General features: G+C 40.5%; 1 protein-coding gene across 1 annotated transcript; it reads left to right on the forward strand.

The window, feature by feature from the left end:
* Positions 1 to 3,792: 3,792 nt before the first annotated feature.
* CBR4 (carbonyl reductase 4) lies at positions 3,793 to 14,677 on the forward strand. The gene is made up of 5 exons (XM_087963356.1): positions 3,793 to 4,014; positions 4,392 to 4,512; positions 6,103 to 6,239; positions 12,110 to 12,244; positions 14,327 to 14,677. Exons 1-5 carry the CDS (start codon positions 3,873 to 3,875, stop codon positions 14,503 to 14,505), a joined length of 714 nt encoding a protein of 237 aa, XP_087819482.1. The 5' UTR covers positions 3,793 to 3,872; the 3' UTR covers positions 14,506 to 14,677.
* The last annotated feature ends 5,872 nt before the right edge of the window (positions 14,678 to 20,549 follow it).

Here is a 20,549-nt window from a genome sequence, read left to right on the forward strand (position 1 = left end):
GACTGTCATCGGTCAGAAATGGTGTAAGGGCCTCCTGCTTGGGCGGGGCGGGGGTTGGACTAGATGACCTACAAGGTCTGTTTGTTAATCTGTTAAAATAAGGGAAGGAAACTGGAATCTCTTCAGGCTGACCTGGTGTCAGGACAGCTGGGCCTCCTCTCTCCCCATGACCCACCCCTTCAGACAGAGTCCACTTGACAGGTAGAAATTGGTCTGGGGAAGAAAAGCTGCCTGGATTATTTTAAAATAGCTAAAATTCAGATATTTTTTCTTTTCCCAAATAAAGTTCAGCTGTTGTTTTGGAGTGTTCCAGAACATCCGGCTGGACACAACCTTACTTCATTGCTCTACACTACACATAGGGACTATTCAGAGGGCTGAAAAAAGTGAATTATGACTGGTCCTCACGCTTATGACTGGTCCTCACATTTATGACCATCACATTATTCTTAGCAACCGTATCACTCATTTCACAACTGCGGTGCTTCACTTCACCACAGTGACAAGATAGGTTATAAAACGGGGGCAAAACTCACTTTGAACAAACCTCTCACTTAAGCAACTCTTTAGGCCCAGTTGTGGTCCTGAGTCGAGGACTAGCTGAGTTTTATTTCCCTACACATAGGGACTAACTATTCAGAGGGCTGAAAAAAGTGAATGACTCCTTGCATTTATGACCTTGGACCTGGACACATCCACCCAGTCACCTGACCAACCTAACCACGCCCACCCGGTCACATGACCACATAGCCACGCCCACGGAACCGGTAGTTTAAAGAAATCGAATCCCACCACTGCGTGGGCGGCAGCAGGAGAGAACAGCTGATAGGCTGCAGCTTGCAGTGGGGCGGGAGCTGGTCCCGGAAGCCCCGACGACCCCAGATTGTTGCCGTTGCCTTCCTTGCCGCCGCGCCGTTGCCGCCTCGCTGCCGCCGCATTTCCCCCAACCAGGTACGCCGCCTCCTTTCGCCCCCCCCCCCTCCGTTGCTCGCCTTCCGCTGCTGCCGCAGCTCTGAAGTACTTCATCTCTTTTCTTGAGTTGACTGCTAAATCTCTGGGATTTGTGCTTTCTGGCATTTAAAATTAATGGAGACTTTGAGGGTGATTGTTTAAGGACATACTGGAATGGTCTTCAACCACCCCATCAGTGATTACTATTTTAGTCCCATGCTTGAACTGCGTAGTAGGTGGACTGGCTTATTTTTTTAGTTAGTGATTTATGTCCCACCTGTTATTCAGGAGCTAAAGGCATCATAAACTAAATCTTTTCTCTTCCCGTTTTTCTTCCCAACTCTGAGATAGATTGGGCGAAGAGAACCAGGTTATTTAAAAGGAACTGCATTATTTGAAGCCAATTCGTGTTTTCTTTTTTTCATCAGGATTCATATTATAGAGTGCATTAAACTTTTAAATTGAGTTAGTAAAATGGATGATTAAGGGGTTGTTTTTTTTTTTAGTATATTCTAATCCAAAATGATGAACCTTACATGGAAAATGCACATGAGGATCCTGGTATGTGGGAGATTAATTTGTCTCCACTGCTCACAAACAGTTCCATTATATTGATGAGAAAGGGATAACGCACCAACGTGCCTAACCGTCCCTGTCCTATTGTTTCTCTTATTCTTTTATTTTTCATATATGTACCCATTTCATGTATTCACAACTATGTATACTCTTATACTTATTATCTTGTAAACAATTGGCAAATCAAATAAATAAATAAATAAATAAAAAAAGCCATGCAAAAGCCATGATCAATTTAAATATATGTCTATGTGATTTACCAGCCCAGCAGTGAAAGTGAAGTAATGTAGAAAACATTGTAATTCTCTAAAGCACAATATCATCACAGATTATTTTTAATTCTTTAAAAAAAGAAAATTAAAAAAGTCCATTTTTATTCTTAAAAAAAAAAAAATTTGTATTTTTTTATGTAAAAGAGGCTAAAGTTACTGAAATACAAATTAATAGCCAGAGAGAACTATAGACCAGCAGCAGAAAGGGCATCCCTATTGTATTTTATATTAAATGACCTGAACAAAATCAACCCCTATCTACCAGTTTCCCCTGAAGGTAACTAATAGTAGAACATGCTGTTTGGTTTTTGTAGAAAAATTAGCTCCCTCTGTCCTTATGGAGTCCAAGATATTCTCAGGTTTTTTGCAGACACCTTACAGCTGCCCATTGGGATTTTTTTGTCTGTGATAAGGAAGTGTTGGAAGAATTATCCTTCTGGGTTCAGTTCCAAGAGGAGGGTAAGACATTGGAAATATGGAGGCTGTTTAGAAAAATGGTCTAACGGTGGACAGGACCACATGGCTTGGAGCTCCAAAGTGAAAAGGACAATCACATGCTTCAAGATGTTGGGTGAAGGAAAAGAAAAAGGACAGAGATGCCGAGAGACCCTCAGTTTTATACCCTCTGTTGGGCCCCACCTTAGTGTTTCCTGTTCCTGTGTAAGAAATGTATCCCATTGGCTGTCAAGCTTCCAAGGGTTGGGGGTCTTAACTAACTTTGTAGGCTTTGTCTGGACCACATGGCTTCACCTGAGTGCTGGCTGATGCAATCTTCCTAGGCCAGGTGGTGAGATGGGTAGAGGCCTTTGTTATGTAGAATACTTTGGCCCAGGCCTTAATGGTCCACCCATTAACAAAGGTGGGAGTGAGCTTCTGCTTCTGAGGTGAGTTTTTGATTCTGAGTTTCTATTTTTTTAGGGGAAATAGTCTGCCTTTTTAATATTAACTAGGATATTTCATTTTTCTAGGAGAGGGGTGGGTGCTAACTTCCTACAGAAGAATGGCTGAGAGCCAAGCAGAAAGAAAAAACCCCAGATACAATGGGAAAAAATATCTTCCAGAGAGTCAAACCTTGGACCTTCTGTTTTGCTAATGGCCATCTATGTAACCCCTTCATGTTCTTGAGAATGGCACCTTGTGTCTTTCTGTTCCAGAGTCCTTTTTCTTCTTTTCTGTTCAGGCTCTCAACGTGTTTGAGAAAGCTATTCAGTGTACAGCTCTAGCAGAAGATGTGAAACACAGGGTGATCAACCTTACAGATGAGATCACCTATTCAGTTTTCATATACACGGCTCTGGGATGTTTTGAGAGAGACAAACTTATTTTTTATAGCCCAAGTTGCCTTTCAGGCATGCCCACCCAGTCACATGACCACCAAGCCACACCCACACAACCGGTAGTAAAAAATATGAATCCCACCACTGCTTATGACTGTTTTCACACTTATGACTGTTGCATCATCTCCATGGTCATGTGATCAGTATTCAGATGCTTGGCAACTGACTCCTATTTATGATGGTTGCAGTGTTCCAGGGTCATGTGATCATCTTTTCCAACCTTTTGGCAAGCAAAATCAATGGAGAAATCAGATTAACAGTGTATTACTAACTGAACAACTGCAGTGATTCACTTAACTATAGCAAGGAAGGTCGTAAAATGGGACAAAACTCACTTAACAACTGTCGCCTAGCAACATAAATTTTGGGCTCAATTGTCGTAAGTTGAGGACTATATTATTAAAATGGGTAATATTTAATTGGTCTATTATCTTCACAGTGCAGATGAAGACTGACTTTTCAAGTCAACTTTTGGCAGTGTTAGGAAGAATTTATGCAGAGTATAAAAAGACTTGGACATAATCTCAAAGTATGAGTTAACAAGAATATTTCACTTAAATGTTATCTCAAAGACGCTGCCCTATCTTTGGTACATTAGAAATTAAATGTGGCATTATTTACAAATCTGAATGGAATCAGAATTAGACACAATAGTCAGAAATTATTTCATATGCAGGAGCAATATATGTCTACTAGCTATCAATAATAGTAATTATTTGTCAGTTGTATTTTGGAGATGTCAAAGGTTTGTGCCATTTTTGGAGGTTCTCGGGGAATTGGTCAGGCTGTCGCACAGCTCCTAGCACAGAAAGGATATTGCCTGGCTGTTATAGCAAGAAATCTGGACAGGGCTCAAGCTACAGTGGATAGATTAGGAGGTAAGTACATGTTGATATTTGTTTTTCACATATACAGTACCTTAGTATATAGAAGTACTAAAACAGCCCATTATCTAATAGCAATTTGCTAACTTGTTTGATTGGAGACACTTTGAAAGTCACTTTTAATAGGGAAAAAGTGTTGTGTTGGATTAATATCCTGCTGTTTGATCAGGAGCTGAATGCCTGGATATATTTTAACAAAATAATATTTTTCACCAATGAATACTGTTCAGAAAAAACTTGCATCCTTACTGTTTGATGTTTTCAGTTATCTAAATATTACTACTTTTTTTTTTTTTTACAATAGTTCTGCTTTAAAAATTGCAAACCTGATTTTGAGTAATTTACATATCATGAGTTTCATTTCAAAACAGCAGGTCATCTTGCACTGAGTTGTGATATCACCAAAGAAGAAGCCATCCAAAAAACATTTAAAGAAATAGAGAACAAACTTGGTCATATAAGCTATCTGGTTAATGCTGCAGGTATCAACAGGTTAGTTTAACATTTTAATTGTAACATATGAAAACATCTTGTGTAAAAAGCAGCATGCAGTTTAATTTGTTTTAGAGAATAAAATACAAAACTTATAGAAGAAATATAGAGACATAGAGACACACAGAGAGAATAGTTATATCTTCTTTACAGTAGTTAACACTGAGAGATCCTTGGTGCTCTCTGAGCTTGTTTGTTTTCTTGCAGACATTTTATTACACAAACTAGGTAACAGCATCAGTGCTGGTAAGGAGTGCTATTTGCTGTCCGTTTATATTCTCAGGGGTCACCAACCTTTTGGACCTCAGAGACCACTAAGTTTTAAATCCCGCGGACCACAAATATGAATCCAGCGCGCTGCTCGCTAAAGCGCCTGGACTCTGAGTGACAGGATGGGATCCTTCAGGCACTTAGCTTGGCCATCTGTTTCAGCAACCTTAAACACTCAAAGAGCCATTTGGACCCATTTCCCACAGAAAACTCTCCCTCTTCCTCTCTCTCCCTCCCCCTCCCTCTCCCTTCCGCCCCCTCTCTCCCTTCCTCTCCATCCCTCCCTCTCTCTCTCCCTCCCTCTCCATCCCTCTCCATCTCTCTCTCTCCCTCTCTCTCCTCCCTCCTCTCTCCCTCCCCCCTCTCCCTCTCTCTCTCTCTTCTAGTAAACTGGATTCCTTTAAAATGGTATTGATAATTCTGTGGATGTTCTCTAATTGGTCCTTTTTTGTTATGGTGAAGTTACTGTCTGCTATGGGTTCTAGATGTTGCATGACGACCTCCACCATAAGTCCTGCAAGCGATGACCCCATAGATGTACCCTTAATTTGTCTATCAAATTGAAAATGTGTAGTTAAGCAGATGAGATCTATAATCCTCAGTGTTTCAATCTTAATGCAGTGAGTTAAGTCAGGTGTGCAGTGGAATGGATGAGAAACAGTGGACCCATCCTCCCACGCTTCTATGGACACCCGAATTACAAAAACCTGACCTACCCCTCCGTCCAATCATATCACTAGCAGGAACCTCTACAAAAGAATTAACAAAAAAGCTTGGGCACCTCACAAGAGGAAACAAACACTCCATTAACACTCCACTACAGTGCCTTCAAGCAATCAGGGATGTAACTATAAATGAAGACAAAATCATGGCCTCATTTGATGTCACAGCCATGTTCACATCCATAGATCCAGAATTAGCCAAAGAACCCATGACCACATTGTTTCACAGCACACCTGATTTAACCAAATAGAGGAAGATCGAAACAATCTTGACATATCCTTTTAATTTCCTTGAATCTATAAACTGATAAAATGCTAAACAGAATTATATAGAGTTTAAAAGATACCTAAACTTCTATAAGACTTCAGAACTTCAAATAATTGAAGTTACAGAATGATAGTTGAAGTAAAGATACATAGGTAAAATATTATGGAAACATACAAAGTGATAGTTAATTCTTAATCGGCAACATTATTTTAATAAATATAGTAAGTTGAGTTTAGGTACACAACTTTGTAAAGAAATTTTTAGAATAAATTCAGAATTGATCATCTATAATCAATTAAATACAATTTAGTTTTTTTTCCTTGATTCCAGGGATGGACTACTGTTACGAACCAAATCTGAAGATATGATATCTCAGCTTCACACCAATCTTTTGGGAACCATGCTGACATGTAAAATTGCTGTAAAGAGTATGATTCAACAGCAGGGTGGTGCTATTGTTAATGTTGGTATGTATACCTAAGCAAACTGATTCATTATTTTAGTACTACATTTAATACATTATTTTTCTGGAAATAATGTAAGCAGTGTTTAAAATATGTCAGTATATTCATGAAGTGGAATAGAGCTTGGTAACAAGGTCAGCCAATGAATAGGCATAGCAACTAAGCCAGCCAGTGAGGACTGTTTTGGAAACTGAAACTAGAAGTAGCCTAGGCTGGAAACTGAAACTAAAAGTAGCTTAGGGGTGGCTCTATGTTAAGCTCTGAAACTCTGCAGCTATGTGAAGCTCTGAGTCTGTCTATTGAAGATGAAAACTAATTTGCTTGCTTGCTGAAGACTGGAGCTCTGCTCTGAACTTGCAACATGTTTGTCTGAGTTTGCTCCATGTTGGAGAAATCTACAACTGGTTTGTAAAATCTACTTATGTTTATAAAGATGTTAAATGAACCATCAGCCATCTGTGTTTATTTTTCTGGCGCTGAATTATCGCTGCGAAACTCTCAATAATAAGTTATATAAGTTAATATATTTGAAAGTTGTTATGAAAGGTATCCCTAATATTTTGGGTCTAAAATTCTCCTTTGTATGTGGTATCTTTTACCTATAGAAAGTACTTTACATTTCAGGATAAACTGATACTTTACAGAATAACAGAGTTGGGAGACACTTTGGAGGTTGTCCAGTTCAATCCTCTACTCAATCAGGAAACCCTATACCATTTCAAACAAATGGTTGTCCAATATTTCTTAAAAATCTCCACTGTTGGAGCAACCACAACATCTGGAGACAAGTCACTCCACATCCATAATTGTTTTGTTAGGAAATTTCTCCTTAGTTCTAGATTGCTTCTCACCTTGATTAGTTTTCATCCATTGCTTCTTGTCCTGCCTTCAGGTGCTTTGGAAAATAGGTTGACTCCCTCTTCTTTGTGGCAACCCCATAGATACTAGAACAGTGCTAACATGCCATCCCTAGTCCTTTTCATTAAACTAAGCATACATAATTCTTGCAACCGTTTTTCATATATTTTAGGCTCCAGTTCCCTAATCATCTTTGTTGCCTTTTTCTGCACTCTTTCTGAACATCTTTTTTTTTTATCGTGGTGACCAAAACTCGGTGTAGTATTCCAAATATGGTCTTACCCTGGCATTAAAGTGGTCCTAACTCTTCACTTCTTGTGCAAGCCTCGATGAAGAAGAAGCATGAAAATTAGTTCAAAACCTTTATTGTCATTGTACATCATGTATACAACGAAATTGGTTTAGTCTCTACTGGTGCAGTCCATGCAAGAATACAAGACAACATGAATGATATAAAGAATAATCCTTATACAAGTAGTTAAGAAAAAAAATACTTTAGAAATTACAGCTCTGTATAATGACTATTGTAGCTAAGCTTAATAGGGGAAAAGTTATTTGTACTGTGCGGGAAGCATGCAGCTATGTGCAAACCTTTAAAGGCATTTTTATTTTAAGAGGTGCCATCAATTGAAATATACCTGGTTATGCAGGCTCCAAATTACATTTTCCACTGCAATTCCAGATCCCTACCTCTGCACATTTGGAAAAGAAACAAGAAAGAACAGTTGGCCCTCATAAGCCTTCAGATCCAGACCATTATTTCAGTTATAATGTATTTTACATTATTGTACCAACTCTATGGAGAGATTCTCATGTAAGTTTCCTTTTATTATTTATTTTCATACTATGTATCTAAGAGAAGAATTTTTTTAGCTGGAGGGGCATGTTTGCTCTAATGAACATTAATAATTAGAAAATGAGGGAAGGAAGCTTCTGTAGGGTAGGAGGCTGCTATCGATGAGGCAGCAATGGCTGTAAAGAGCTCTTTCAAAATTAAACAGATTTTTCTTTTCTTTTTTAAACTTTTATATTTTTTTGTATTTTTACTTCACTTTTAACCCGTTTTAACCCATATCTGATTTTACAAAAGCACTTATAAAGAGGTTACCTCTATTCGCTTTAGATACATTTTAACAATACTACAAGCCAGGATTTTTAAGAATGGGGAAAAAGAGAAAGAGACAGTAGTCTGCAGCAGAGCTCATCCAAGCTATTGAAGCAGCAGAAAATGGAAGATTATGCTGCAAACAGACAGTCTGCTCCAGTAAGTAACTCATTTGCAGTCTCCTTATCAGATAAATCTAATTTATGTGATTCATTGGAATGGGACTTACAAACCTAACTTGAAAGCAAACAGAACTTACTTCTCTCTCTCTCTCTCTCTCTCTCTCTCTCTCTCTCTCTCTCTCTCTCTCTCTCTCTCTCCTCTCTCTCTCTCCCTCCCTCCCCCTCCCTCCCTCCCTCCCTCCCCTCTCTCCTCAGAAAATGGCTCCCCTCCTTAGAACTCAGCAGCCACTTTCCTTGCATAGGAAGGGAATGTAATAAATTTAAAAAGGGGAAATGTAACAGATTTCCCCTCTAGACAATGTTTGCTTACAGCTCAAATTGTAAATTCAATCTATGACCTTTTATCAACTGTCATAAAGAAGGTTGACTGCTTCAAAGAGTCTTTTGCAAAGTTTATTAAGAGCCACCCAAATACTGCAGGAAGATGCTTACCAATAGATACGGGATGGCTAATTCAGGAACTGAAACTGGAGCAGGCCTTTTTTTTTCCTTCCAAAAATGTGAAAGGGAAGAACACTCATAAAGGCCTAAGAGATGACCAATATAACTATAGTCTGCAGACTAACTAGGTTATCTTGCAAATTTATGACAACAGAATTGAATAGAGGGTGTTGGAGTGATAGAAAAGCTGTTAGGATGTCTCTGAGCCAGCTGCTCCACTGTGAATTCACTCTGATAGATCTACTATGCACAGAATGGCTGCAAGTGAAAAGGCAATGTATGAAAATTTTGTTCTTGTTCAAGCAGTCCACAATTCCCTCTATGCTCTTTAGAATGAAGTCTTTCCACAGCACCTTTTCAATATTTCCAATATGGGTCCTTTGCTCAGACAAAATATGCCCATTTCTGAACCAGTCTCTCTAAGAGGGAACTGTTGCTTTAAAACCAAGCTGCAACAGCCTTCATACTGATAAGCCTGGAGCTGCCGCAACTGAATTGACCCTCAGAAAGCAAAGGAGTGATCTACAAACAGCTGCAGAAACTGCTGAGGATGTGCCAGAATAAATGCTGATTGACCTATTCAGTGCATTGCCGGAACCTAAGCAAGTTAATATTTTTCAAAGATTGGATGAACTAAAAGATGCTGATAACCCAATCTACAGGAAAGTCTCTATTTAATTTGGCTCCACCAGTCACTCAGCCTTGTGACAATATATTTATCCAACAATCTGCCATTACTTCAATAGTAAAAGAAGATAACCTCACACAGGCTGACAGTTGGGTAACTGCACTGACTGACCCAGACTGAGAAACAGCTGACAGAAAATGGTTCCATCGTACAGTGGACATCCTAGGCAGGCAAATACTAAGGATATAATCCATTCTCCACCCTCATTTGAGTCGGAAATGCCCTCAAAATCTTCTCACAAGATGAATCCCCTGCTACATCTCTCCAAAAATGGACATAAATCTACATGGGTTCTGGACATGGGTTTTGCTGAGATAATTACTAAAGGTGAAGACACTCTAATCCAGCCACTAGCTGACGATCAGAGCAGAGGCATGCCTCAGTGCCCCACACAAATGTGGAGGCTACCCTTGATGTTGATGATTACCCCAAAGACTCACAAAATATACTAAATTAAATGCATCAATTAACAGTATCTAGCTTTTGGTGTCAACATTACCCAGCATAATTATCTTCCAACAAACGCCCCTACTGAGAATTCATACTGACAATACGAAGACCAGTGCAAGAAAAATATCTTAAGCATTTTGTCATGGAATGTAGCTGAGTGGTACCATTTTAGAGGCCTAAATTACTCTGATCCCTGTTAGATAAGGATATCATTTTGGTGTTAGAGACTTGGACCGATGATGACCTCGTGCTAAATGGTTATCACTCATATAAGCTAGAAACAAGGCCAGACAGAGGCCCAGGAAGACTGAAGGGAAGGCTGGGTATATTTATTTCTACCAGCTTGAGAGCAGACCACTCTTATTGTCCCTTTAAAACATATGGCTATGGCCCTTCTCAAGATGGACTCAGTCCTGCTTTTAATAATTGTTTATCTTCCACCATTGCTAAGAAAAGCTGAAACCAATGCAGGATGGATGGAGTTGGAACACTATATTAGTAAACTCCACATGGACCATCCAAAAGCCAGGCTCTTACTAGGGGGAGGCTTCAGTGCTAGATTGGGACCAGATCATTATATAAAATATCAATATCCACCATCGGAGGTTGCCATACAAACCAGCACCTTCCTCACATGACTTTCTAAAGACAATAGAGCAAATTACATTGGCCTCTGTCTTGCAAAGATGGTGAATAAACAGCTTTTATATCCAATGGCTCTTGGGCTGGCTACTATCCTAACGAGATTAAATTTATGGCAGGGTCCAAAACCAGCACCATTTTTTTCCCCAAAGTTTTTTTTATTTTTTACACATCTCTTCACATGAGCAACGTGGTTCCAGATTACAATATTTATACGTAGTCATAGTTACATTTTTAACTTTCTTAATATCATCTCAAATTATTATCCATTCAACTAATCTTTAGATAAATTTCCCTTTCATATTTCAATTCATTAATTCAATATCAGAATGATTTCATCCTCACATATATTTTCAATTCTTTATCCCATATTATTTCCATTTTCAGCTTACCATCTATTTTATGTTACATTATGTATTATTATCTATAACTTTCTCAAGACCAATATATAATTAGACAGTCAATGAAAGAAAAAAACGAGTAAAAGTAAAGTAAGATTAATACATTTAGGATCCACATGGTATACCCCCCCCCCATCTACGATATATCTTCTACATATTCCAGAGATATTCATATAATCATTTCATATTTTTTTCTTTGTTTCCACTTAACCAAAAATATAATACATTCATTATAAATATTTTACATTCCTACATAATCCCTTCTAGTTAATTATGTTTTCTATTTTCTCATATCCTTTGTACTGTATAATCAATTGCATTTTCTATTACATGTATACCACAAATTTTATATTATTTATATTATTTTAATTTTATATTATTTCAAGTATGTATAAAAACAAAAACTACAGAGAAAGTCATTATATTTATATCCTGTTAATTCACCACAGTTACTGTTGATATATTGTCTATGGAGATTCTTAGTCGCCAGGTCATGGTTGTCCCAAAGGTGCTTTTCAAGAGACAACTGGACTTTATGGTTTTTTCTTTGAAGACATTTGGCTTCTCATCCAAGAAGTTTCTTCAGCTCTGACTGGAGGATTGGGAATGGAAGGATACTCTTTGCATACAGCTGGTAATTTGCATTCTTTTAGCAGGTTGTTCAGGTCATTGAAGGTTTGTCTGTTGTCATCAGAGTCACCGGAGTAGTGCCAATTGGTGTGTAGCCTTCTTGGAACTGTTGAAAGGACTGTGTTGTAGATTGGAGATAGACGATGTGGTATCCCTACCCCTCTGTCACAGCCCTCTCTCAACAGAGTTTCTTGGATACCAGCCAAACATCTTCAGAGTAAAAACCAGAAAGTCCAGTTGCTTCTTGAAAAATTGTGACATGTTGGTATATTGATTTAAATCTTTGAGTGTGCATTGGGTACATGTTATTTTATACAAATGACAGCTTGAATCTTCATTGTAAGTCCTTCAAATAAATTGAATAAAATGGGCAATTTTTAAAATTAAAAGTTATCAACATTCAATACTGTTGTTGTAAATTGAATTTGTATCATTACAATTTTTAAACTTGGGCTTTATTTTTATGTTTATTTTAGGAAGTATTGTTGGATTAAAAGGTGGTGCAGGTCAAAGTGCATATAGTGCTAGCAAAGCAGGATTAGTTGGATTTTCACGCTCTTTTGCCAAAGAAGTAGCACGAAAGAACATTCAAGTCAACATGGTTGCTCCAGGTGAGTTTTGGGTTCAGTTGCTTATGCTTTGTCACATAAGATTCAATATTTTTAGAACATGAAAGTCTCAAAACATGGGTACATAGTATATAAAAGATGGGGTGGTTATTTCTCAAAAATTTCTATCGCACAATTGTATCAGCTTCATATTTAGTAGTTAAAGAAAATTAAAATGGTTGCTAGTAGTACTTGTAGTGTATACATTTTTTTCCAGATAATGACGAATTTACTTCAGTGACAGTCCTGACATACACACGTATATGGAAGACACCTGAGGTGGTCACACAAGGGTTTTTTTGAGATCCTGCCAAATGGTGTTAGATAGCAGGAATAAATACTGGATACCTGAAAGTATGTCCATATATAATATAAATGCATATGTACATTTTAAAGAAAAAGCGAAGATACGGTAGTACTGTGCTTGAGCAACACATATTGGTACATATAAATAGATTCCTCGTGTATTGTTTTCATATTAATACCATTTTTAAACTACACTATGAACAATTATTAGACATTGTATTTTTGAAGATTATGGTAATTTCATTATTGAACAGCTACAGTGCTCTCGATCAATCCGAAATGTTAATAAACCTCAAATCTGAATATTTCAGAAAGTAAAACTGAGGATTTGCCTTTCTTAGGAAAATATCTATGTGCCCAATTATTGGGCAATTATTAGTGTGCAGAATATTATGCAACTAGATGAAAAATGAAAATTTGCCCATCAAACTTGTTTATTTTCATCTGTTAAAGTGAGAATAATAAACAAAGAACTCAAAATTTACAAATAAACATTTCTGATGGTTCCAAAAAAAAAATCAGTGACCAATATAGCCAGCCTTTTTTCAATAACAGTCATGAGCCTTCCATTCCTGGAGTCTGTCAGTTTCTGAATCTGTTGACAGTCAACTTTTTGTGCAGCAGCAATCACAGCTTTCTAGACACTCTTCACAGAGGTGTACTGTTTTGCTTTACCATAAATCTCCCATTTAAGAAGAACCCACAAGTTCTCAATAGGGTTTAGATCAAGTGAGGAAGGGGGGCATATTGTTAAGGCATTTACTTAAGGTATTTACTGGTTAGCCATGCAGTGGAGTATTTTGATGCATGCGATGGAGCACTGTCCTCATAAAAATCATGGTCATCTGGAAAGATGCAGACTTTTTCCTCTAGCACAGTGTCTTCTAACAACTGGCAGTAGGTTTGGGAGTTGATTTTGAGTCCATCTTCAATCTGAAAAGGTCCATCTAGCTCATCTTTCAAAATACCAGCACATACCAGTAAACACCCCTCCCCCTTTGCTGGCATCTGAGTCGAAGTGGAGCTCTGTAGCAGTTACTGGTCCAGCAACGGGTCCATCCATCTTGTCTGTAAAGAGCCACTCTCATCTCATCAGTCCATTAAACCTTTGAAAAATCAGATATTTCTTGGCCCAGTCTTACCATTTCAACTTATGTGTCTTGTTCAGTGGTGGTCGGGTTTCAGCCTTCCTTACCTTGGCCATATCTCTGAACACTGAACACCTTGTACTTCTGGGCACTCTAGGTAGGTTGCATTTCTGGAATATGACAGCAACGGAGGATAATGGGTTCCTGGTAGCTTCACATTGGATTCTTCTCAAATCTTTGACAGTTAATTTGCATCTTTTTTTCTCAACATGTTTCTTGTGACCCTGTTGATTATTTGCAACAAAACGTTTGATGGTTCTGTGATCATACCCCATTGTCTTAGTAATTTCAAGAGTGCTGCATCCCTCTGAAGGACAATTTTTGACTTTTTAGAGTCAGTTAAAGCTCTTTTTTAGTCTGTGTATGAGTGCCTTTTTCACTTCAAACTTGAATATGCTGCCAAGGATTGATAAATTATCTGTTCTGGCCAAACTTTATGTAAAGGAAATTTTATTTAATTCTGCAATGCATAATGGATTAAATAACTTTCTCCTAATTTGGATGCAATGTTTTTTTTCTTGAAATGACTCCTAGTTGTCCAGCTGTGATATATACTGGTAAATTTTGAAGTCATATGACACTAAAGCCAGGAGAATCTTATTTCATAAGCTCCTCTCTCTTCTTTTTTTAGGCTTCATTCATACAGATATGACAGCCCATTTGAAAGAAGAAGAGCTGAAAAAAACAATTCCCCTTGGAAGATTTGGGCAGCCACAGGAGGTTGCCCAAAGTATTGCATTCCTTTTAGAAACTCCTTATGTAACAGGTCACGTTTTGGTTGTAGATGGAGGCTTGCAGCTTCTAATTTAAACACTATGAATTCTACATGAAAAGATATTCAGCAATTCTAAACATCCCCGAAGAGATCTAAGCAATATCCTTATTATATTTTAACTCAAATTAAAAAAAAGAAAAGATAACAAGGTTCCATTTTAGTTGTGTTTGAAAATAGAAGATTAAAATAAATATATTCTAAAATCTATTAATATTGTATTTTTCTGTTTTAGGAGTTTTGACAGCCATGCACACACATACACACACACACACTCCCTTCTAACCCTGCTGGAGCAGGTCATTGGACTAGAATCGGCAAAGCATCTCTGATTAGATTTTAGCAGTGAATAAAATCTAATCAGAGATGCTTTGCTGATTCTTGTTGATTTGTTTTATTTGTGTCTCTTTATTTTATGTTGCTGAATTGCATTGACATGTGTGTCCCTTCTTGTGCCCAACCCAGAAGCTTTTGTGATTCTTTGCAGCAAAAATTACCGACCTCTGGCTTTGCTCTACTTTTCAAACTTGCCGCCACTGCCGCGTTCTAGGTGCTGGCCTCGCAGGTCCACCCCATTGAGCCCACTGCACTGGAGGGACCTGCCCAAGCAAGTCAAGTCAATGGGGCGAGCCTGAGAGAGGGAAAGAAAGAAAAGAGAGAGAAAGAGAGAAGGAATAAAAGAAAGAGAAAAGGAAAAGAAAGAAAAAGGGACAAAGAAGGGGGGATGGAAGGAAGGGATAGAAAGACAAAGAAATAAAGAAGGAGGGAGGGAGGAGAAAGATGAGATATCTATTCTAGTCCAATCACCTGCTCCAGCAGGGTTAGAAGGGAGTGTGTGTGTGTGTGTGTGTGTGTGTGTGTTCTCCTTGTAATTTACCAGTACATTTTGGTTTTGCCTTCTTCAGAATTGGCACTGTAATACATTGGGGAAAAGTAATTTTTAGGGTAGAGATCTGGTCCAATGGATCCTGTTTAAAGCCTCAACAAAATGTGAGAGCTTCCTGATAGTCTTGACCATGTTTCGTCCACAAAACCTTTAATAGAAGCCAAAGATGTTTCAATGTGCTGGCAAAGATGCTAGCAAAGATGTTTCAATGTGGAAAAGGGATTCAGTCTAAACTAGGCCTCATTTCAATCTGTAACATCAGCTCTCTCTCTCTCTCTCCCTCCCTCCCTCTCCCTCTCCCTCCCCCCCCTTGTCCCTTTTTCTCGCAATATTGTGGCAGCAGCTCCTCTGCATTCAGAACTCCATCCCAGCCCTTTCTTAAGGAGGGAGGGGGGTGCAGAAAAGTCCCCGCCTTGTCCATAAATGAGACAAGGGTGGGTGGGGAGCGGAGAAATTAACAAGAGAAATATCATGTAGGGTGATGATAGGGTGGGGGAGGTTATCTGCATAGCCTGCCCCCCTCCGGTGAGAACATGAAGAAATGGATGGACAGATACAGAAATAATGACCACAACAGCTAGCACAACGGGATGAGCGCCCCAGAACGTTGGTCACCTTGTCTTCTCCTCTAGAGGAGGAGGAGGAGGAGTCCCCACTTCCTTTTTTATGCAGCAAGCTTTTCTGCTGCTGTTGCTTCGGTGGCCGTCGCCTCTCACAAGCCCATTGTTCGCCCCAGCACAAGCACTGGACCAGAGCAGCCCTCGCAGTGCCAGCTCCAGGCTGGCGCGAGAGGAGTGCAGGTGGAAAAAGAGCCACCTCCTCGCCACGTCCATGTCTACTCTAGCTTTGCTCTACTTTCCCAATGTGCCGCCGCCACGTTTGAGACGCTGGCCCTGCAGGTCCACTCCATTGAGCCCGCTGCACCAGAGGGAGCTGCCCAAGCAAGTCTGAATGGAGCGGTGCACCAAGTCAATGGGGTGAGCTTGAAAGAAGGAAAGAGAGAGAGAACTGGTAGAATCCCACCCCGAATTGCGCCCTGCGAGGGGCCCACCTCTAGCACCCCCCTGCCAGCCCCCTTGCCTCTTAGTGCCCCCCTAAGGCATCCCACCACCTGCTTTGGGAACCAGTGATCTAAACAGTTTGCCAAGATTCTACCTCTGACAATGGAGGTAGTGTCAGTGGTGACAATGGAGAAACACATGTTCTCACCTCTATTCATACAGTTTCAGCCTAGCAGGACATTTTACCTTGAAAGCATGGATGTCAAACTCCACCAAGACTAAAGGTAAATTAAAATGTATGGGCAGAACAAATATTTGTTTACTGGAAATGTGTGAGAATATTTATTCAAAACAAGTTGGAATAGTACAGGTAGTCCTTAATTTACGACCATAATTGAGTCCAAAATTTATGTTGCTAAGTGAGAAATTTGTTAAGTGAGTTTTGACCCATTTATAACTTGCCACATTTGTTAAGTGAATCACTGCAGTTCTTAAACTGCAGTTGTTAAATGAGCCTGGTTTCCCAAGATTCCCACTTTTGGGAATTCCCAATTTAAAGATCCTGAGAGAGTCTACTTCTTTTGGATTCTCCAGTTGGCCCATTGACATAAAACCAGTTCTCACCAACTTAACACAGTCTACTCAGATGCCTCCGAGAGAGAGCTGTAACCTAATGATGTCTGGGACTGAGAAGAAAGCTGATGTCATGGTGAAGCTTGGGGCTGCTCCTCTGTGGGAAGCACCAGTAACTGCCCAGGCAGACTCCGGGGCACAAGCAGTGGTGACGCAATCCAAAGTGAGATTGGAGAAGGCAGAGCAGCCACTGGTGTAGAATGAAGGAGCCATGGCAGGATCCTCCTACCCCAACCAGAAGATCCAATGGCTGGCAGGATGGGAAAGGCAGAAGCCGAGGCGGAATTATCCTTGGTACTGCCAGGGGTTGCCATGATTCATGGGTGTAAGTGGAAGGCCAGGAGGGCTGCAGAATGGGAACAGCCAGGGGAGTGGAAATTCCTGACCATGTGACACAGCCCTTCGGTAGAGCAACTGCAAGAGAGGTTTGTCAGAACGGAGGTACATGGAGTGGCATTGATGACGCCATCAACCCTGGGAACAATGTTTGGGACCGGCCAGGTGTCAGCAACACTGTTCCCTTCTCCACCCCAACCAGTGGGATTGAGGAGTGAGATAAGGAGCTGTGGGTCCCTGAGGGAGGGCTGCTTTCCCCCCTCCAGCAGCTGTGGGGTGAGACCCAGAGGTTCCTGCAGTAGTAGGAGCTCAGGCTCAAGAAGCCCCACTAGTGGTGGGTTGCCACTGGGCTACATGCTGGTCCAAGATGCCCTGGAACCCCCCCTTCAAGGCTACATTTGATGGATGGCTAGAGAAGCTCACCTATTTCCTGAACCAGGTATGGAATTACTTAGAGAGATATGGAGCAGCTTATCCTGACAAGGTTGCCGGTATAAATGATATTACTTCGAACCTGGAAGGAGAAGCCATAGAGTGGGTGGTGTTTCTCCACAATGAAGGGACTCTGGTGTTGGGAAATGTTGACGCCTTCATGGAGGAGCTTCAAACTAGATTCGGGGATCCCACTCTAGTCCATTAGGCAGAATCCAGAATCTGCTCCATAAGGCAGGGAAACTTACCTGAGTATATTCGGGAATTCCAGAGCCTAGCTGGAAAGCTGAGAGGGTGGTCGGAGAGCTTACTGGTCTATCTACTCAGCCCGAAGCTGTTCCGATTCAACCATTAACGAAGGCAGGCAGGCAGACGGAGCACTGGGTTGAACCTGCTGCGCGGGCGGGCGGACAGGGTGGGGGTGGGGAGAAACGGGCGCTTCGGAGGCGCTGCGGCGACAGGAAAAGCCCCCTCCTCGCTTCTTTGAAGCAGTTTCTTCCTGGGCTGGTGGAGGAGCGAGAGAGCGACTGAGAGACCTGACCCAGAGAGAAGGACAGGCTTCGGTTGCTTTCTCCCTCCCCTTCTTTCATTTGTGTCCTTGATCCCCGATCCAGCAGCATTCACTGAAGGTGAAGAAAGCCGCCATTTTTTAAAAAAAATTCTTTGCGGCCCGGTAGAGAGTGCTCCACGGCTCGGTGCCGGTCCGCGGCCCGGTGGTTGGGGACCCCTGCCCTAAGGAGAGCCCGTGGCGCCCTCCTCGAGCCTGATTCCAATGTGGGGAGGAGAGCCATTGGGCTGCCAATTGCTCAACCCCGCATCCTGTGCTAGCAGAGAGAACCCTGACCCAACCAAAGGCCAAGAAAACTCAGGAAAGCAAAGAAGAAGAAGCGAATGACACAGCAGGTTGTGGAGATCTCTTCACCCATCCAGTGAGATGGAGGGAACTGACCCACTGCAAACCTAACTTGGTCTTCTACGAGAACAGCAGTGAGGAGGAGATTGACCTGATGCCCTTTTGACCAAGGTGGATATTTTAGCGACTTAAATTATTAAGGCAGCCCATGAAGTTCAAGCAAGTAGACGGTTCCCTCACAGGGGAGGTGCCTGTGACTTATCTAACAAAGCCAGTGAGATGGCAGAGACTATAGAATTGGGATTGTTGTGGCTGAAAAAAATGGAATCCATCAGTTGATTGGGAGAACAAGTGGCGCCTGAAAAATAAAGCGGCAAAGTTGCAGGGGGTGGAGAAGGTGCACAAACTTGGGTGAGCACCATCAGCAGGGAAAGTGAAAGCGGAGTCAGGTCCTTCTCTTCACTAGACTAGCCAAGCCCAGTTCCTATAACTGTTCTTCATATGTTTTAATCTCCAGTTCCCTATTCATCCTGGTTGCTCTTCTCTGCACTTTTTCTAGAGCCTCAACATTTTTTATAATGTGATACGGGGTGAAATTCAACCACTTCGGCCTGAGGTGGTAGGGACAATTTGAATCAGTTTGCCTGATTAAAATCACCCCTAGTTGACCCCGCCCACACCCACCCAGTCGCTGCTCCATTGGGAGCCTGGCAAGAAAAGGGGAAATCGATTTATCTGTCGAGCCTCCCCGTCACCACCTCTTCGCCTAAGGGCATTGCTGGCAGCTGCTTCCTGCGGCTCAGGAGGTCCGCTCCGTGCTTTTCCCGCTGCTGCTCAGACACTTTAATGCATGGAGACAGGAGCCAGCAGCCACGACACTGGTTTGGTAGGGAGACTGCAGGATTGCCCCACCACTCTGGTCTTCAGCACGTGTTTTCATTTCATGTAGCTTGAATGGACCAGGATATAAGGTATATATGTGGGATTTGTGGGATTCTTAAAATTTGTAATTTTTAAAAAAGTTTTTTAAAATAATGAATTTTAAACTTGAATGCTCTAATTCTCCAACTATTTTTAGTTTTAGATAAACTAAACTAACAGTGGAAAACTAGCAAAAGTTTAATCATTCTGTTATAACATAAATTCAATCTGGATAGCATTAGGCTAAGCAACAGATTTTCTGACCTTTTACTGCAAACCGTGACTGGCATCTTCAGAGGCAACTGAGCCAGTCACATTATCAGCCCAATACACCATTAAGGAGTGTTATTGGACACAAAATAAGAGCAGCAACGTTAATTACAAATGCCACCTTGAAGTCATCAAAATTAAAAGCAGGATTAAAAAAAATCAAACCCAGAATCCAATTCAATTTCTTAAGAAAAGGAATCCGTGACCAGATAGCCATAATAGTCCAACTCTCTCCGTAGACAGTAATGATCAGATACATTCTTGTGCCTATTAGCATGTTTTCCTGTAGCAACTACACTCAATTGAAAAAATAATACTGCCATGCTATAACTTATCAGCATTTAGCATCTATATTATGAATATATTTGCACCCTATATATTCCTAGAAACTAGGTGATATGGGTAGAAATAACCTTGCTTGCTTGCTTTCTTATAATTTCTGACTAGTTACATCTTTAATGAATTCCCTTTTTAATTAGCTGAATATTTCCAAGATAGATTTTTTTTTTGAGTGCCTACAAAGTGCTTCAAAATCGTGAAAGTTGTCATCAGCCTAAAGAGAGGCCCTTCCTCATTTAGGGCTTAATTAATAAGTTTATTTTTGTTATGAAAAATGTGGGGAGAACAATGGCCATTGATTCCAACTTACTTCTTTTTTGCATTAGCAGTTAAGTGGTATTGTGTTTGACCTAAGCATAATTGTATATTTTTAACTCTCCCAACTAGATAATTTTTGTCTGCAGTATTCAT

The sequence above is a fragment of the Notechis scutatus genome, chromosome 4 (genome assembly GCF_049901735.1).
Source record: "Notechis scutatus isolate UNSWTSFEM ecotype Mainland chromosome 4, rNotScu1.2, whole genome shotgun sequence".
In the NCBI taxonomy this organism is placed as follows: Eukaryota; Metazoa; Chordata; class Lepidosauria; order Squamata; family Elapidae; genus Notechis; species Notechis scutatus.